This window comes from Hippoglossus hippoglossus, chromosome 5, assembly GCF_009819705.1.
Source record: "Hippoglossus hippoglossus isolate fHipHip1 chromosome 5, fHipHip1.pri, whole genome shotgun sequence".
Taxonomy (NCBI): Eukaryota; Metazoa; Chordata; class Actinopteri; order Pleuronectiformes; family Pleuronectidae; genus Hippoglossus; species Hippoglossus hippoglossus.
In genome coordinates this window covers 10,414,741-10,431,744 of record NC_047155.1, presented here as the reverse complement: position 1 = coordinate 10,431,744, position 17,004 = coordinate 10,414,741, and the positions used below count along the sequence as shown (strand labels likewise).

At 41.8% G+C, this 17,004-nt stretch overlaps 3 protein-coding genes and 1 pseudogene across 3 annotated transcripts in view; 3 read left to right on the top strand and 1 right to left on the bottom strand.

Moving 5' to 3' along the window:
* Positions 1-14,417, bottom strand: part of poc1a (POC1 centriolar protein A) — a 31,969-nt gene extending 17,552 nt beyond the window's left edge. Inside the window, exons 1-9 of the mRNA XM_034584806.1 lie at positions 13,793-14,417; positions 11,087-11,171; positions 10,784-10,955; positions 10,391-10,570; positions 10,091-10,198; positions 9,445-9,560; positions 7,198-7,331; positions 3,593-3,661; positions 3,312-3,461 (exon numbers count right to left, since the gene is read on the bottom strand). Coding sequence (XP_034440697.1) covers positions 3,312-3,461; positions 3,593-3,661; positions 7,198-7,331; positions 9,445-9,560; positions 10,091-10,198; positions 10,391-10,570; positions 10,784-10,955; positions 11,087-11,171; positions 13,793-13,798 — 1,020 coding nt within the window. The 5' untranslated portion in view covers positions 13,799-14,417. The remainder of the gene's footprint in view (positions 1-3,311; positions 3,462-3,592; positions 3,662-7,197; positions 7,332-9,444; positions 9,561-10,090; positions 10,199-10,390; positions 10,571-10,783; positions 10,956-11,086; positions 11,172-13,792) is intronic.
* Positions 11,812-16,444, top strand: LOC117761149 (B9 domain-containing protein 2-like). Its single transcript, XM_034584809.1, has 2 exons — positions 11,812-12,380; positions 15,795-16,444. The coding sequence occupies exon 2, from the start codon at positions 15,806-15,808 to the stop codon at positions 16,331-16,333; it is 528 nt and encodes a 175-aa protein (XP_034440700.1). The 5' UTR covers positions 11,812-12,380; positions 15,795-15,805; the 3' UTR covers positions 16,334-16,444.
* On the top strand, positions 12,355-13,078 carry LOC117761148 (B9 domain-containing protein 2). The gene has a single exon (XM_034584808.1). The coding sequence runs from the start codon at positions 12,392-12,394 to the stop codon at positions 12,917-12,919; it is 528 nt and encodes a 175-aa protein (XP_034440699.1). The 5' UTR covers positions 12,355-12,391; the 3' UTR covers positions 12,920-13,078.
* Positions 16,445-16,522: 78 nt separating the features above from the next.
* Positions 16,523-16,952, top strand: LOC117761226 (annotated as a pseudogene).
* The last annotated feature ends 52 nt before the right edge of the window (positions 16,953-17,004 follow it).

Genomic DNA, 17,004 nt, shown 5'->3' with positions numbered 1-17,004 from the left:
AAGAACAGTAGTTCTCAGAATAAGAGAATACGTTTCAAACATTGCATTCATCATCTCTCTTCACATGGTTCAGTTGCCAATTTGATAATCAGCCTTTGAGCCAAGGCTGTAATAAACGCTGTCAATTGCAGGAGCTAATAAAATCCATTTACAATCCTGTATCACAGCAGCACGAAAAAAGACAAAACCCACAGGCCCCACAGATGGCTTTAAGAAAACAAGTCAATTTTAAGGAGATGCTAGAAATAATCACATGGCTGTTTCAACACATGCTTAAAAAAATCTGATGACTGTCGAAAATGTCTGATTTGTCTTTGAATCACTGGTTCAGCCAAGGGTAAAAAAAATTATTGAGGAATACCAAATTCTGTTCTCTGTAAGAAAAATGTTGTAATTTCTCAGTTAAGAGTCGATGTAACATTTTATCGCTGTTCTGCAGCTCCAGCAACCACAACAATCCATGAGTCTGACCAAGAGGAATCTTCCCTTTATAGTTGCTTTTCATCCACATCAATCAAATTAGGTTTTTGTTTATATATTGATTCGTTCTCTGCACCATGTACTATGCTCTTTAGGATTTGCTGATAAGTCCAAAGTTTTTGAGGCGTAAACTAACCTGAAGGAGTTGAGAGAAATTAAGATTCAATGCCAGTTTAATGTCAAGCCATCCTAAATGACTTGATTATGAGTCATTACGGGGCTTGTCTGGATCTCCGATAAAGTGATCAGGAAAGGCAGCGGGTGGACGCATACGTCTAACAGTGCGATCAATAACAGAAAGGAGAGACAGGATGAGTGTGTGCATGTGTGTGTGTGCGTGTGCATGAGGACCTTAGCTCTGCCCTTGCTGATGTAAGTAGAACTCTAGATGTCAAAGAGGTTGAAATTGAAACTTTTCCTTGAGGTTTCCTACTTAGCCTCTGAAACCCTGTGCGTTTGTTTGTGAATATGTAAAGGTGACCTATGACAACATATGTGTGTGTGTGTGTGTACATGCTTTTGTAATATTGATTTGAGAAAATATACTTAGTCACGGCAAATCAAACCATCAATTAAATGTTATCACTTTATATTGCCTTCGCTGTGCGTGTTGCTACGCAAAGTAAACAGTTCTCAGCGGCTGTGGATCGAATTTGCATGTTAGCGTACTGTGTGTTGACAAGACAGTCCCCCCCCCCCCCCCCCCCAACACCTACAGCTACCTACAGTGGCTGTAACCATGCCCATCTCAATCTGGAATTACATTCAGCTTGAAGATAGCTGAAATAAACCCAAAGAAATGGGCTGAATCACAATGAATTGAATCACAAATATATACAAAATTCTTCTTTAACCCATGTTTTTTGAAACTGTGTGATCATTCAGATGTTTGAGAAGTTGTATTTTCTTGAATGGATCCACAGGAAGTTGTTGGACAGTAAATTAACTACTCTTTCTCCCCGGACACATTTACACAGCAGTGAGTGAAAGAACAGACCCTTAAAAGAAAAAACAGAATGATGTTTGATTAAATTACTGCCATGAAAATGGAGGAGATGCTGCCGCGAAAATGGGCTTTGTAGTCCGGAAGGCTCGATTTCCATCGGAAAATATTTTTCAAGTTTAACTGACTTTGTCATTTATTAACCCACATAATATTATCTAAACCTCTTAGATGTCAAATGTAATAAAAACAGTAGGATTAAGGATAGTGCAGTGTCACATGTACTAGAGTGACATTAGGAATAAGAACAATGTATTATTAAGTTGCAAATGCCGAAAAAGAGACGATCAGATGAGATTGTATAGGACAATAAATCAATCAATTTATAAATAAATAAATATAGGGAGTAACTTAGCAACAGTAACGAGTCCTTAAAGTCTGTGGTCAGATGGATGAAATGAAACTTCCTCCGTATCAAAGTGCAGATATCGGAATAAATTAGGTATGTTTTAGCTCTTCATGTGAGATAAGAATGTAGCTTTGGGCTAAACTGCAAATGAAGGAAATGCAATAAGGAAATAAGCCAGCCTCACTGGCAGCATGAAGTACTGAGGGGCATCTGTGCACGTGTCTCTTTATGTTTGTTTTTCAGCCAAGTTGGCACACAGGCATGAAAATGTGTGTACATGATGATTCAATTAGTCTTTCTTGTGCTAAAGTGAGCACTTTCATACTTCCAGTAATCTGTGGGTGTACATTTGTTTGAACACACAAACTAAACCAAACAACTAAGTGACCCTCACAAAACATTTTGAAGTCTTCATTGAGAGATTTTTTTGAGCCGCCTTCAAAGTAAAGTTAACATTTTGGCGGCACTATAAGTAACTCTAAGACACAGTATATGTAAATCATCAGTGTGTTGTTGGTTGTTATTGTAGACACACACTCAAGTGTCTGGTCTAAACTGGTCTTAGAACAGCTGCATTTATGGAAATCCTTGGCCTAGAAATCAGAAAGTTCAACATTGAAAACTTTGGAAACAACTAAATCAACTAAAATATGAGACAATATGTTTTTAAAGGCAACTTCCTGGTCTGTCAGAACTCGTTTAAAAGACATGATGTTTTTATGAAAACAGCCTCCTGGAGAGGGTAGAGATGCGACATCGCTTGTAAGCAGGAATAAAAGGCACAAACTTTCAGATTGTTGCATTTGGTTGTTCACATGTGGCACAAATAGTTGAGCAAACGAAAAAAGTTCAATCCTTTGCTCCTATTTCACATTCACACAGATAACCAGTCACTGAGTGAAGCGGATGTGACTGTGGGATCGTCTGTAGTTGAAAGTCACAGAAATGGTCCGACACAGAACCCCTGTATCGGATGATGGAAAGGTGTGGAGGAGAAGGTTTCAAAGCTATCTGAGTAAAAAGTCTGCATAAGAGGAGCACAACAACCCACAGTGTGTACTGTATCTTCACTGTCCGGGTATCCAATGAAGTACAAAGGGGCAAAAACATATTAACATTTCCTGACATAATTTGAACGATTCTGCTCTACAAACGTCAAAATCTGACAAAACCTCATTTTTAAATTGGTAAACAATCAAAACTGAATTAAACATACAAACTGTATGTTTGGCCAGATAAACTCTACATAGAGTGAATTAAAATAATTAACTGAGGACATTAGTAATGTGATAATAAATGGCTTAGGTATGTTAGGGAAAGGAATAGATATGTGCTATTTGACTGATGTGTGTTGGCATCTGGGCTAAAAACATGTTTTATTCATGTAAAAGATCAAGAGGGATGCATAATATGCTGGATCCAAATCAAAGTAGACCTGCTGTCAGTTCATCGTGTTTGTCTCCAGCTGTTTAAACTCACCTGGCTGCGGAGCACATGTGGATGCATGCTAAAGTTAGGCTGAGCCGTGGAGCTGGCTGGTGGTGCCTGAATGCTGGACGTAGCTTTATGTTGTAGCCGGACGGTGTCTCCACAGTCGCTGCTGTCGAAGTTGCTCTTCCACACCATTACCTGTTGGGTGAACTAGTGTTATGAGGAAGGCACAGGATCTATGGCTACCAAGACACAAGCAGGCAAATAACTCTGGGAATATGAAGTTCGATATTTTAAGATCAGTTAGAAAAAAATGATCAGTCATTGACCTGTTCGTCAGAGCCTCCAGAGGCAAAGTACTCTCCTGTCCTGGAGAAGGCCACACAGGTCACGGGGCCCTGAAGTGAGGGCAAGAGAAACAAAGAGATGGAGAACGGAGGTGAAAAATAGAATTATGCTCCAGTTCCGCATTATCTTTCTTAACCTGAAACTAAATGTTCAAATTGGAGACAAAAAGCAATCTCACTGTCGCAATGTCTAGAGTTTCAGAACAATGTCAAACAGATCGTAAGGAACAAAAGAACATGAACCTCATTTGTACTACGCCAGTACAAAGTCTCAGGCTGAGGTTTAAAACAATTTCTGAAATAACTGATGAGTCAATCGACAGACTCATTAATCAGAAACTCATTAGAAAACTGCTGCTGTGTTGGATATTGGCTGCTTGCCTTTGTCTGTGAAAATGATCTGAATATCTTTGGGGTTTTGAACTGTTGGTGAGAAAAAAACACGGACCTCAAAAAACATCACCTTGACCTTTAGGAAATGGCGATGAACATTCGTTATATTACTGGTTTTTAACATTTCATAGACCTAATGATTAACTGCAGTTCTAAAACTGAAAACAGCCTTGGGAGTGGTGCCGTTAACGTGTTGAATTCGGTCTATTCATTGATTTTCAAGCTCTACACAGTGACCTTGATTAATATGAATAATTAAATGTTTTTCCTCTGCCAAGTAATTTACAACAGCTGCTGCTCAAGTGTAGGGGCCAATGTCAAACATGCAAGACAATAGACAATACATAATTTAACAAAATACATAATACAACATTTTCAAAAAGGTAGGTTTTCTGAGTCTGTGGCTCATGAAATCTAGGAAACACTTCTTTAAAGTATGTGAGAGAAGTGAATTTGCTCTAAACAGAAGTGTGTCTGTGTGTGTCTGTGCTAGACTGTAGCAGAGCAATCAATAACAGAAGATAGCGACTCAGGTGGGGTAAGGTCACACTTGGTCAGAGCCAAAAAGGATCACCTGGGGATGTCAGGAGTTTGGCATGCTGCTCGCGTGTGGTTGAATGTGCGCGCTTGAACCTGCAGCGTAGACAGGATTGGGCTTTAAGAACTCCGAAATCGCACACGCTTGAGGTTTATTCTTTTCTCCTGTTCACAGTGCAGAGCGGGGTCAACTGTTACAGCCTGAGCTCTCTGGCTGTGTTCAAAGAGAAGATGAAGAAGAGAGCAAACAAAAGGAAGGGAAAGAAATGGACAGGGACTCTGCTGGGGAGGAAAAAGCAGCCGTGTCCTGTGGCTGGCACTCAGACAGGCTGGTTTGGGTGAGGAATGGTTTCCCAGAAGCACCTGAGAGAAGCAGACAGTGTCACTATGGCAACGCGACGGTCTGACAGACAGCATGTTCTGTCTCTGCTCTGACTAATGCCTGCTGCCAGGCTGGCACTCGCCATGGCCAGACACACACACACACACACACAGACACACACACAGACACACGCAGTCTGACAGGGCAGTGAACCTAACTGGCACATGTCATGTACTGATAAACAGGTTTTACAGAAACAAGACAGGCCCCACCTGCTGTTCTCCATAAAACTGTGACTAACTTAAACGATAACAAGTTATTTTATATATGTGAAATAATATATACGTCTAACAAAAGTTATATATACGAAATAAGATTTATCACTAATCCACATGAAATGCAATTTCGCCGTCCATGTTGCAAAAATGCTGTAATGCTAAATGTAATGCTTAAATTTGAGAGAAGTGCAGAAACAAATGATTATTAAAGTCTCCATTTACAGTTATGAAAAGAGAAGAACAAAGAGCACGAGTGTCACATCGGTACCTTGAACGTGACAATACTATAAACTCTATACCAGAAATTTGTATGCGTATTGGCTAACAACAGTATATCACCAACATTATCAACATCTGTGTGTGCGCACACCAGTCAAACACACTTTATAGCCAACTCCTGGTTTAAAATCATGTCTCTCTTCTTTATCCTCCTCCATCTCCTTTGTAATGTGTGTGATGGATGGAAGAGGAAAAGTCTAAAGATGGGGCAAATTTCAATGGAGTGCATGTACCTTTCTTAATAAAAGAAATATCTGCAAAGATTAAATTGGGAAGATCTATTGTCTTGCTAGAACTGTAAATGGTCTATATTTATATAGAGCTTCTCTAGTCTTGATGACCCCTCACAGTGCTTTGCAGTACAGTTTTATGCCGTTCACCCATTAACACAGTGCATCTATGGGCAGCATTTTTCAAGTTTGATCTGTTTTTGACCTCCCACCCTATTACCACATTTATGTATGGAAACCTATTAGCATCTCCATTTTAATTCAGAGCTGGAGTGAACTTATGTTTTTTAAGTTTCATGAAAAGATCGGGATCATACTGTAAAGATATCTGTGAGACAGAGGGGCAGAGAGACAAATAAACCCAGATTAAAAGGATTGTGTTCAGCCAGGTAAGGTCCTCCTGAGGCGCAGTAAACAACACATTTGTCAGATCCAACAGCAAAACACTCCCCCAGAGCCCTTGTGTGTCTCATTGGAAATTTCATGCACATAGGCCAACACACAAACACAGTAGAACACGTTCAAGCCGACACATAAATCCACATAAATCCACATACCCACATCGAACAGATGGGGGTCTCTTCCATCTCTAGCTATGCGACTGGAGAGACAATTAACACCCTGTGAGCTCCCAGCACCAACAGATTGGCGGAGTCACCACTTGGCCAAAAACAGAAACGGAGACACGATGCAGGAGATGACAAATTTGGAGGTGTGGAAAAAGAAAGGGGAAAATAGCTTTTTTTTGGTTATCTGACAATGAGTCTTGGCAAACGGAGAGAAACACAGGTGACACAGACAAATTTTTTTTTAAAAAGACTGAACAAGAGCGCGAGAGAGGCGGCGTGTACAGAGGGATGGATAAACAGACGGACCACATGTGGTACTGGCAAGCTACTGGTTTCCAAACTAGCCAGCGAGCCAGTTCATCAGCTGTTCAAACAAAATGATACAGTCAGTGAGCCGTCCAGACAATTAGTCCAAGGGGGCCAAACAGTTACATCAGATGTAGGAGAGAGCGAGGATGTACTGTAGGTGCAAATAGACGACGATAAAGAGGAAAATCAAGGTGGCAACAATGAAACATCCCCAGAAAACATGAGGACCGAAAGAGAGGTGTGTTAAAAGGCTGGGACGGAAACGGAGAGGAGGATGAAGAGAAGGAGGAGGAGGAGAAGATCCAGGAGAACAGAGGCACAAACACAGTGCTGCTTCCTTCCAACAACCCTGAGATGAGTCATCATGAGTGGGCCGCCCGCTCGCCTGGCAAGTACTAAAATACACCACATACAAAAAAGGCATCATATGCACACAGTCACACACAAACTTCAGAGATTCAAACATGCACAAAGGAGATGTCAAAAACACTCATAACACACGGAACTGTCCATACGCACAAATACAGAAATACACACGCTCAGGTACAGCAGGACAGAACAGAGTTCAGACATGACCTATCATGATCACGACTGGGTAACCAGCAGTCAAACCTGTAGGATAACTTAACAATAATCATTTGTGTGGGTCTCTGTTTGTGTATGTATCTACCTGGTGTCCGTGCAGTGTGTACAGTAGCTTGCCCTCTACAAGGTCCAGTATCTTCATGGTGGAATCACTGGATGCCGTGATGAGGAAATTACCACTCGGGTGGAAAGACAAGCTGTTCACCACACCACTGTGGACTGGAAACACACACAGAAAAAAGTGACTTAGACAATTAATCGGTTATTTAAATCGTTTATTAGGAAAAAATAGAATACATCAAAGGGCTTAATCAACTAATTATTGAAGCGCTAATCATTACAGATTACTTTTACTGGGATAATAATGCTTTGACTATGATATCATATAATCAATAAAGAGGATCTGATGAGTAGTCGGTTTTATTTTGCTCCCATTATAATGCACTCTGTAATGTGGATTTTGAAAAGTGCAGTATCAATAAGGTTATTATTGTCATTGTTATTATTATCATATCATAAATATCCTTTAAAATATTATAAAAATATAGTGTAGGTCATATTTAACCTGAAGTAGAGCTATACTTTATCGATTCTCGTGGAGTAATTTGCTTCTGTTTCACGCTAATTTACAGGAAATCTGAGGACCAGGTCAGCTGTATCCAGCCCTTCAGGCACTGAGAGGTGAAGTACTGTTGAAAGTGATCCAGACTTGAGGTTATTCTAACATGTGGTGAACGACCTCTGGAAGGAGACAAAATAAATGTGGACAGCAGCAGACATTCAACAAGCGACACGGTCCCTCTGCTGGCCGCAACATGCTATGACAAACATAAAACATTCTGGTTCCTCTAATTGCAAGAATAGTCTGAAAAGTCTATGAAATGGCTTATTCTGTGCCTTCACTTAATCTTGCACTTAAATTAGACATAAGCGGTTTCATAATTTGTGCTTTTTACAGTATTTACTGTGCTTTTTTTCTGTGCATGTTATGCTTCTTTTATGTCTGTAAAACACACTGAATAACCTCTGTGTATGATATCTCACTACAAAAAAATGTTTTCCTTGCAAAGTAGTTCAATAAACACAAAACCAGATGAAGTAATCACCCACCAGCAAACTAAGATGGCGAAAAGACGACACAGACTATTCGTACAAGACTCCTTAAAGAGGCAGTATTTTAAGGCTTTTCTAATCAGGAGGTTTTAACCTTACATTACACACATTAATTTGCCATTATCGCAATTACTTATAATTCCCGTGAGTATCCAACAGTAACCACACCACACATGATCCACAATTTAACACTTGAGGCTGGTTAAATAGATAATTAAGTACAGCATGTGAAGTGCAGCTTGGTGCAGGGGAGGGCAGAGGAAAAGCTCTTAACTTCATGCTCCATCTCCTCAGACAGATGTGATTACGCATTATTAGATCTTGCTGCTTAAATCCATTTAAAAGAGCTGATTAGAACAATCAGGCCGAGCAGCAGATTAGAAAAGGCATCAACATTTGCCTCATTGAATATGCAAGACAAATTAATCGATTGATTGATCGATAACCACTTTTAGTCGTGAGCTTTAATCTTTATTTTATCTTGCTGTTATTTCAGTTATTTCTAGTAAGCAAATGGGATGGTGAGAGTGGATGACCACATAAACTTCTCCAGTGGGATTGGGAAAAGGAGACACCATCAAAGAGACAGCTGCCTTCTTTACCGTGGCAGTGATCCAGCATATAATAGCCATCTGAAAAAGTAACTTGTGTTGTTTCATTAATATATTAAGTATAAGGCAACAGGGTTGAATAATTTGAGAGCCTTAGCAAATAAAATAGTAAATCTCCAAGGTAGATGTGGTTTCTTATTTAATCTCTCACTTAAACCATCTAAACAGTTCACAAATCTCTTGGTCTGTCTGTGGCTCGGATATCTCGAGAACGGTTTATCTTATCGGCTTCACACTTGACATGTGTGTTGTTAAAGGCCAAAGAAAGTGCAGTGTGGAATTTGGTGCAATTTGGACACGCACAGCTGATTCTCCAGTGCAGGTCCTGTGTACTGAAAAACTGTAGCTTCACCAAACTGTGAATACGCAGGTGAGCAGCTTTGTGCATCAGGGTTCTTTGAACTGAGTCCAGCAGTAGGTCTTTATTTGCCATGGCTCAATTACTGCAGTTTCAGAAATAAAGCTGCAACCAGCATCACCAGAGGCAAACAGCCCATTCCAAACAGACAGGTCTAGAACGGACACTAGTTAAAATAAATAATAACTTCAAATAAAAATAAATAAAGCTACAAATATGCTTTGATTGTGTGCAAATTGCATTGCTTTACCTTGGTAGTGTTGTAGCATCTTATGGGATCTGATGTCCCAAACCTTAACAGAGTTGTCAGTACTGGCAGCAGCAATGCAGGTTCCACTGGGATGGAAGTCCACATGGTTTGCATAACTTGAGAGGAAGAAAAAACACAAGATATAATGTAGTGAGGCATTTAGTCAAACTATTACAGATCTAACATTAATCATTCCAGTAGGTTAATTCAACTAACATAAACCATTTATTCTGAAATGTTGATGGAAAACACCAGCAGAGGATATTTTGACTTGGAATATTTTTAACAATTTAAACAGAAATATGTAATGAGTGAGTACGAGTTTACTGCCTTGATCATTAGTGTTTTAACAAGAGGATGTATGATCACGAGTCATCTCTTTTCCTTGATGTTGCTGAAACATGTGATTTAATGCAAGTCTATTTAAAATACAATGTCCTGGCTGCAACTAAAGGAGCTAAAAACAGCAACTACTATGAAATCATCTAAAATGATAGTGTCCCTAAACATCTACTACTACAGTACATAATATATTCCTATACATTATTCATTTATAAACACAGAATACAGAGTTTTACTGGTCTCTGTTGTTCGTGCCTCTCTTTCTCCCACACAGATACACATCAGCCTGGTCTTAACTGCTCACCCGGCATGTTCATAGAAAGAATGAATACACTCTCTGCTGTTCTTGTCCCACAACTTAATAGTCTTGTCATCGCTGGATGACACAATCAAACGATCATCTGGAGAAAACCTGCAAGAAATACATTTTGAAAATCAAAAACTGACTTTATTAATTACACGTAGGTCTATTCATTTAAGGTGTAAAACAATTCAGAATCGTAATATATAGAATCTTAGTATATGTAAAGTCCAAATATCTGGAGCAGCAGTTGATGGATAATTGTTAAAACAGTATGTATGCACATGTGTGTACGTATCGTACTTGGCACAGCGGACCCAGTTGATGTGCTGGTTGAGAGAAAACAGGAACTTTTGCCTGTGGACCGTCCACACTTTAATAGTCTTGTCGTCAGAGGCTGTGACCAAAGTCTGTCCATCGCCAGAGAAGTTAACGCTGCGCACAGTAGCCGTGTGAGCCCTGTAAGCTGTTGACTCAGCTTTCCTGTGCACACACACAAACACCAAAACAACATTAAAATTTAAGACAACAATAAAAAGCAGTGAGTGTTCTGCAACGTGAGCCTTCCTCTGCGCTGGTAGAAGCAACAGGGGAATTGTATTAGGCAAGACCATCAAATTTTGTAGCTTTTATGAGTTAGAAGAATTGTCATCCGTGGTAGTTTTCTAACAGAGAAAGTTCCAAATACAAACGTACCTGCTGGGCACCCACAGACGTACGGTTTTGTCTCTGGAGGCGGAGGCCACCAGGTGGCCAGAGGGAGAAAACTGAACAGAAGTCACACCATCTTTGTGTCCATCAAAGCGATACCCTCGCATCTGAGGCTTCATGTTCCAGATCATCACACAGGAGTCCATGGAGCCTGTGGCTGGTGGAGCAGGAGGCACAGGTGAGGGAGCAGGACACGGTGTGTGACCAATAAAGCATAGCATTGAACAAAATAAAACAAGAAGACAACAGCGAAGCAGACACAAACACAAAGAAAGAGGTAACAGTTACCGATCTGTTTCATGTTGCAGCTGAAGTCCACACTTGTCACATTGTCCCTGTGACCCTTGAAATGCCTCTCGAGTGTTGGATCGGTCTATGTGGAAAAAGAGACAAAGAGACTGCAGTAGTGACATACTGAAGAAAGACCAAGACAGAAAGCTTTGTTCCAACTAAGTACTGACTTAAAGAGAGAGGGGGCAGGAGCGCTACTGGTGTCCCTCAAACCACTGGTGCTCATAGAAGGGAATACAGGGAAAACTTGTGTCCAAACATAATGGCATAAAGAATCTAGGTCCAGGCACTCAAAGTGGTTTGAAAAATGTAAAATACCTTTATTTAAATGGTATTGAAGCATTAAAATACACCAACGCGTATCAGCTTAGAGTTCACCCTGACGAAGGCATAAGCCGATACACGTAGGTGTATTTTAATGCTTCAAAAGGCCTTTTACATTTTGAGTGCCTGGACCTGGATTCTTCATGGCATTATGTTTGGATATGAGTTTTCCTCTAATTTTTTGATAAGTACTGACTCAGTAGGTTGAACAAACGTTTACATGTGAAACAATCACTGTTTGCTTGCTTTAAAGTAATTTTTAAGTCTATGAAATAAATAAAGGACCAATGCGTTAATATTTAAAGCAATCACTTTTTTTATTTATTACAAATTCTTTTCTTAGAAATGAGGAACATTTATAATTCATTCAAACTTTTGCATTCAAATGTGTTGTGCATTTTCCGCTGCAAAGGAAGCCGCGGGGGGGGGGGGGGGGGGGGGGGGGCGCTGTTCTGCAGTGCATTTGTTCTTATGCTCGATCAAAGGCTGTTTAAACGAAACCGGCAATAATTTGCTACTGATGCTAAAGTTAGTGTTTCAATTATAAAGACATAACAAATTGTGATGTGTTGTTTTGTCTCTAGTCCACGTGTGTTGTTTTAGAAACTGTGCAAAACAAGGAAACCAGATAGCGATGGGAGTAATTTGCCCTTGAGCCTGCCTGTCAGGTACAATAAAAAAAATGTAAACTGCCCCAAACGAACGCAATCAGCCAAATTTACTATGTTTATGTGAAAAAGACTCAGTAAATGTGGCACAAATTTGGCTTCAAATCTTTTAAACCTCATCTCAAAGTACCTGAAGTGAAAACAGCCTGACAGGAAGTGTTGCCTGACAGACTGAACTGAGGGCACACCGGATGATAGAGTTGCCAAGGAGACGTGAGCTGTGTAGCTAGCAGGCTGCTAATCTCAGTTAGCTCCTGGGAGAAGAGGATCTCCGTCGCCGCATGTTTTTGTGTGAAGGGGCGTCTGTGACATGGCGGAGCTGCATGTTATTGGCCAGATCGTCGGGGCAAGTGGTTTCCCACAGAACAGCCTGTTTTGCAAATGGGGGGTTCACACGGGAGGAGCATGGCGGCTTCTGTCCGGGCTGAAGGAGGGTCAGACCCAGGTGGATGTCCCCCAGACCGGAGACATGGCGTTCTGGAGCCACCCGATCGATCTGCACTACGCGACCAAGGGAATCCAGGGCTGGCCGAAGGTTCACCTCCAGGTGTGGCACCAGGACTCGTTCGGACGCTGCCAGTTGTTCGGGTACGGATACTGCCACGTCCCGTCCAGCCCCGGACACCACAGGGTCCGCTGTGTGACCTGGAGGCCGCTCGGCTCCTGGCAGGAGCAGCTCGCACAGACGTTCGTGGGCGGAGGAGCCCAGCTCCGCAGCCCGGAGCTGGTCTACAGCGGAGCGGACAGATACAGACTGCACACCGAGGCCATGGGGACCGTGGAGCTGGAGCTCGGTGTTATCATGAGACACTTCGACAAATATGGCGTCGAGAGTTAATGCAGTGAAATGGAAGGGACTTTGTTATTACTTTGTTATGGACTGTGTGTCGTGCAGGGAGAGGATCATGTTGTTTTTATCAGAGCTTTGTACTGTTTTCTAAAATGCTTTTGTGTTTTTATATTCCAAGTAAATAAATAAATCTATTGTCTAAACTAAGTTGGTTCCATGTTCATATCATTTTCACTGATTTGCATTACCTAAAAATAACAATCACACCACAAAGTGTCCAGATTGAAGTGCACTGATTAAACGTTTGACAACAATTACTTTGATTATTGAATTCTGATTTAAATCCTTTTTTTAATTAAAATTATCAAGTATTTTATGTTTCTATATTCTCAGATATGAGGAGTTAATGCTTTTCTTTGTAACACATTATATTAAACTTTACATATCAGCATGTTTTTATTGTACATTACACTTGTGTATTAATAACGGACCTTGACAATCCTAAGTAAACATACGGTATGTAGACACAACTGATTAAAACCTGTTAACAATCTGATCTAAGCTGATTATTGTGTTGATTAATTTCCAAAAAGATAATCTTCATAGACAACAGGCTTTCTGCTGCAGTGAGCTGGTTCTTTAAAGTTGTTTCCTACTGTTTGTTAAACACAATCTTATGTATTTCCCTGGAAAACCAAATAATTGTAATTTTAATAATTGTTACAAAAGAATACATATGATATATTTATTTGCTGAAATATTAATTAAAGACAGTAAACAAATGAGTCTAGCACTTGGGAAACTCATGCTGAACAGGAAGCTCCCACATTTATATTCCATCACTATGAATCTGTCCCATTAGAGCTGAAGTAGTGAAACTACCGGTAACAAACCAAGCTTCAGCTCCGTGACCACACTCACCGTCATGTTTCCTGCAGACGAACCCGGTGAGAGCCTCTTGTTGTCGGGTCCGATCGTCACAACAGAAATGTAACTGCGTCCCACTTCGTTAACGCTAAAGAACGAGAGCAGCGCTAACGTAAGCTAACAGCTAACAGCTAACAGCTAGCTGCTAACCACAGACAACACAGTTCAGTTTACGCGCCGTGATCACGCGCCGAGCAGCTGACAGACTTCTTAAAGGGGACGCTGCACCTTTAGCGTCCCTGGCGACAAACACAACACATGTCATCACGCGTGGTGACATTAAAGTGCTGCACGGCCATTGAAGAGGTTAACTAACTAATCAATCGATCCATTTAGATAATCGATTGAAGTTCCTCGTGCGGGCCATTTTCAAAGTGTAGTGACACACTTTCACCGCCAGATGTCAGGAGTTCACTGACGTAAGGCTCTTGGTTGGGAAAGTTCTGGTATCATAATGTAAAACTGACAGTGGCCCTTCTTTGCACTGTTGCTTTGATTCTATTATTGCACACCAGATATGTTTATCTGGATCAAAGAACTTGCACCCAGATGTTTTTAGAGTGGGGTTTTGCTACTTTCTTTTGAACTTTAAAATCTTGTCCAGGTGCCGAGGGTTAAACCTTTCAGCACCCGTTTGGATTTGGCGCAGTGGGTGTTCTAGCAACTGGTCTCCGGGAGAGATTAACAGGGGCACCGTGAGATCGCTTGCTACTTGCCGAAAGAAGGCAAAACTCAGGATAACCTACAAAAGTAGGGAATCAACACCAATGCTCAGTGTCCCTCTGGCGAGACTCCCTGATCCTCTGTGGGTGCCCACTGGGTCCCATATTTGGCCCTAAATGAGACAAATAACACTGCCCTATAATAGATACGGCCCTGGCGTGATATGATGATGACGATGATGATGATGATGAAACTTTTTCTTTGGTTAAAGATTTGGAGTATTTCCTCCACAGCCACTATATGTTAATCCTCTGCTGAAAGATTACATTCCAGAAATTCAGCATTCGCTAACAGTACTTAATAAAGTGCTCACATATTTATGACAACAGATTGTATCATAATGCCACAGTGTTAAATACGAGAAAGGCCAGACACAAAAACTATTAGCAGCTGAGCCCCAATTAAATCCCTATTCCTCACACTCTTTGTGCAATTTGAATAGTTTTCTATACTTGAAAACCACCCAACCCAGAATTGCTGTGAGGTTGTATGGTTAATACATATATCTTTGGAAAATGCACCATACATAAAGTAAGTAAAGCACCTGCATTTGCATAAATTACTCAAACATAAAAGATAAAAGGTGATTATTTACACATTATGAATGTCTATCTGTCATCAAAAGCAACATTATTTTTATTTTTCAAGTTGTACTTGGTAACCTTGGTGGAGATTTACTTGAAATTACTGGTTAGCCAGGAAAGTATAAATAACAGTTCAATATCAGTACATTTCACTTTATTTTAACAGGATAAAGGCACAGTATCAGTCACACTGTAACTGATACTGGGAATACAGTCTTTGAGTTTTTACCTATCCATAGACACCAAGATCATGCATATGGATCTGTTAGATGTGGAGCTTTTCTTGATTCATTTTGAGTCCAACCCCCCTGAGAGCTAACAAACTATCTAATAAACCTTCATAAACCAGTATATATCTCATTGAATAAATCACAAACAGCTTTAGTTCCTCTCAGACAGTGTGGACTGGAGCAGTGACAACTGCCCCCAAACACTTGTGGCAACAGGGGCAGATGCCAAACAGTGTGGAAACAAAGGCAGTTGCCTTTGAACAGTGTGGCAACAAAGGCCGCTGCCTTCACATATCGGTGGCAGTTTCTGTTGACACCGGAAGGGCCTCTACGAGCTACTGCTGCCACGATTTGAGCATCCCTTACTGTGAGCTGTGTTGCTCGCAGGCTGCTAATCTCAGTTAGCTGTTAAACTCGGGAAAAGAGGATCTCCGTCACCGCATGTTTTTGTGTGAAGAGACGTTTGTTACATGGCGGAGCTGCATGTTATCGGCCAGATTGTCGGGGCAAGTGGTTTCCCACAGAACAGCCTGTTTTGCAAATGGGGAGTTCACACGGGAGGAGCATGGCGGCTTCTTTCCGGGGTAAAGGAGGGTCAGACCCAGGTGGATGTCCCCCAGATTGGAGACATGGCGTTCTGGAGCCACCCGATAGATCTGCACTACGCAACCAAGGGAATCCAGGGCTGGCCGAAGGTTCACCTCCAGGTGTGGCACCAGGACTGGTTTGGACGTTGCCAGTTGTTCGGGTACGGATACTGCCACTTCCCGTCCAGCCCCGGACACCACAGGGTCCGCTGTGTGACCTGGAGGCCACTCGGCTCCTGGCAGGAGCAGGTCGCACAAATGTTCGTTGGTGGAGGAGCCCAGCTCCGCAGCCCAGATCTCATATACAGCGGAGCGGATAGATACAGACTGCACACCAAAGCCATGGGGACCGTGGAACTAGAGCTCGGCATCATCATGAGACACTTCGACAAATATGGCTTTGAGAGTTAATGCAGTGAAATGAAAGGGACTCCCTGAACAATGTTATGGACTGCGTGTTGTGTACATAGAGCGTAAATAAAAGATGGACGGTGCTTCCGGCTCCAAAAGAAGAAGCATATGCGGAAGTGCTTAAAAGTGTAATACCGCGGAGATCCTAAACCCTCAGCCTGTGGCTGCTAATCTCAGTTAGCGGTTAGACTCGGGAAAAGGGGATCTCTGTCGCCGCATGTTTTTGTGTGAAGAGAAGTTTGTGACATGGCGGAGCTGCATGTTATTGGCCAGATCGTAGGGGCAAGTGGTTTCCCACAGAACAGCCTGTTTTGCAAATGGGGAGTTCACACGGGAGGAGCATGGCGGCTTCTGTCCGGGCTGAAGGAGGGTCAGACCCAGGTGGATGTCCCCCAGACCGGAGACATGGCGTTCTGGAGCCACCCGATCGATCTGCACTACGCGACCAAGGGAATCCAGGGCTGGCCGAAGGTTCACCTCCAGGTGTGGCACCAGGACTCGTTCGGACGCTGCCAGTTGTACGGATACTGCACAGGTCCGCTGTCTGACCTGGAGGCCGCTCGGCTCCTGGCAAACAATCAAGAGGAAGTTCACAAACCAATGGGTGACGTCACGCTAGGTTGCCACTTGGTTGTGGTGGGAGAGGGCCACTTTGTTTATCAGAGTTTTGT

Excerpts from the sequence above, each read along its gene's own strand:
- LOC117761148 (XM_034584808.1), top strand. The coding sequence starts at position 12,392 with ATGGCGGAGCTGCATGTTATTGGCCAGATCGTCGGGGCAAGTGGTTTC.
- LOC117761149 (XM_034584809.1), top strand. The coding sequence starts at position 15,806 with ATGGCGGAGCTGCATGTTATCGGCCAGATTGTCGGGGCAAGTGGTTTC.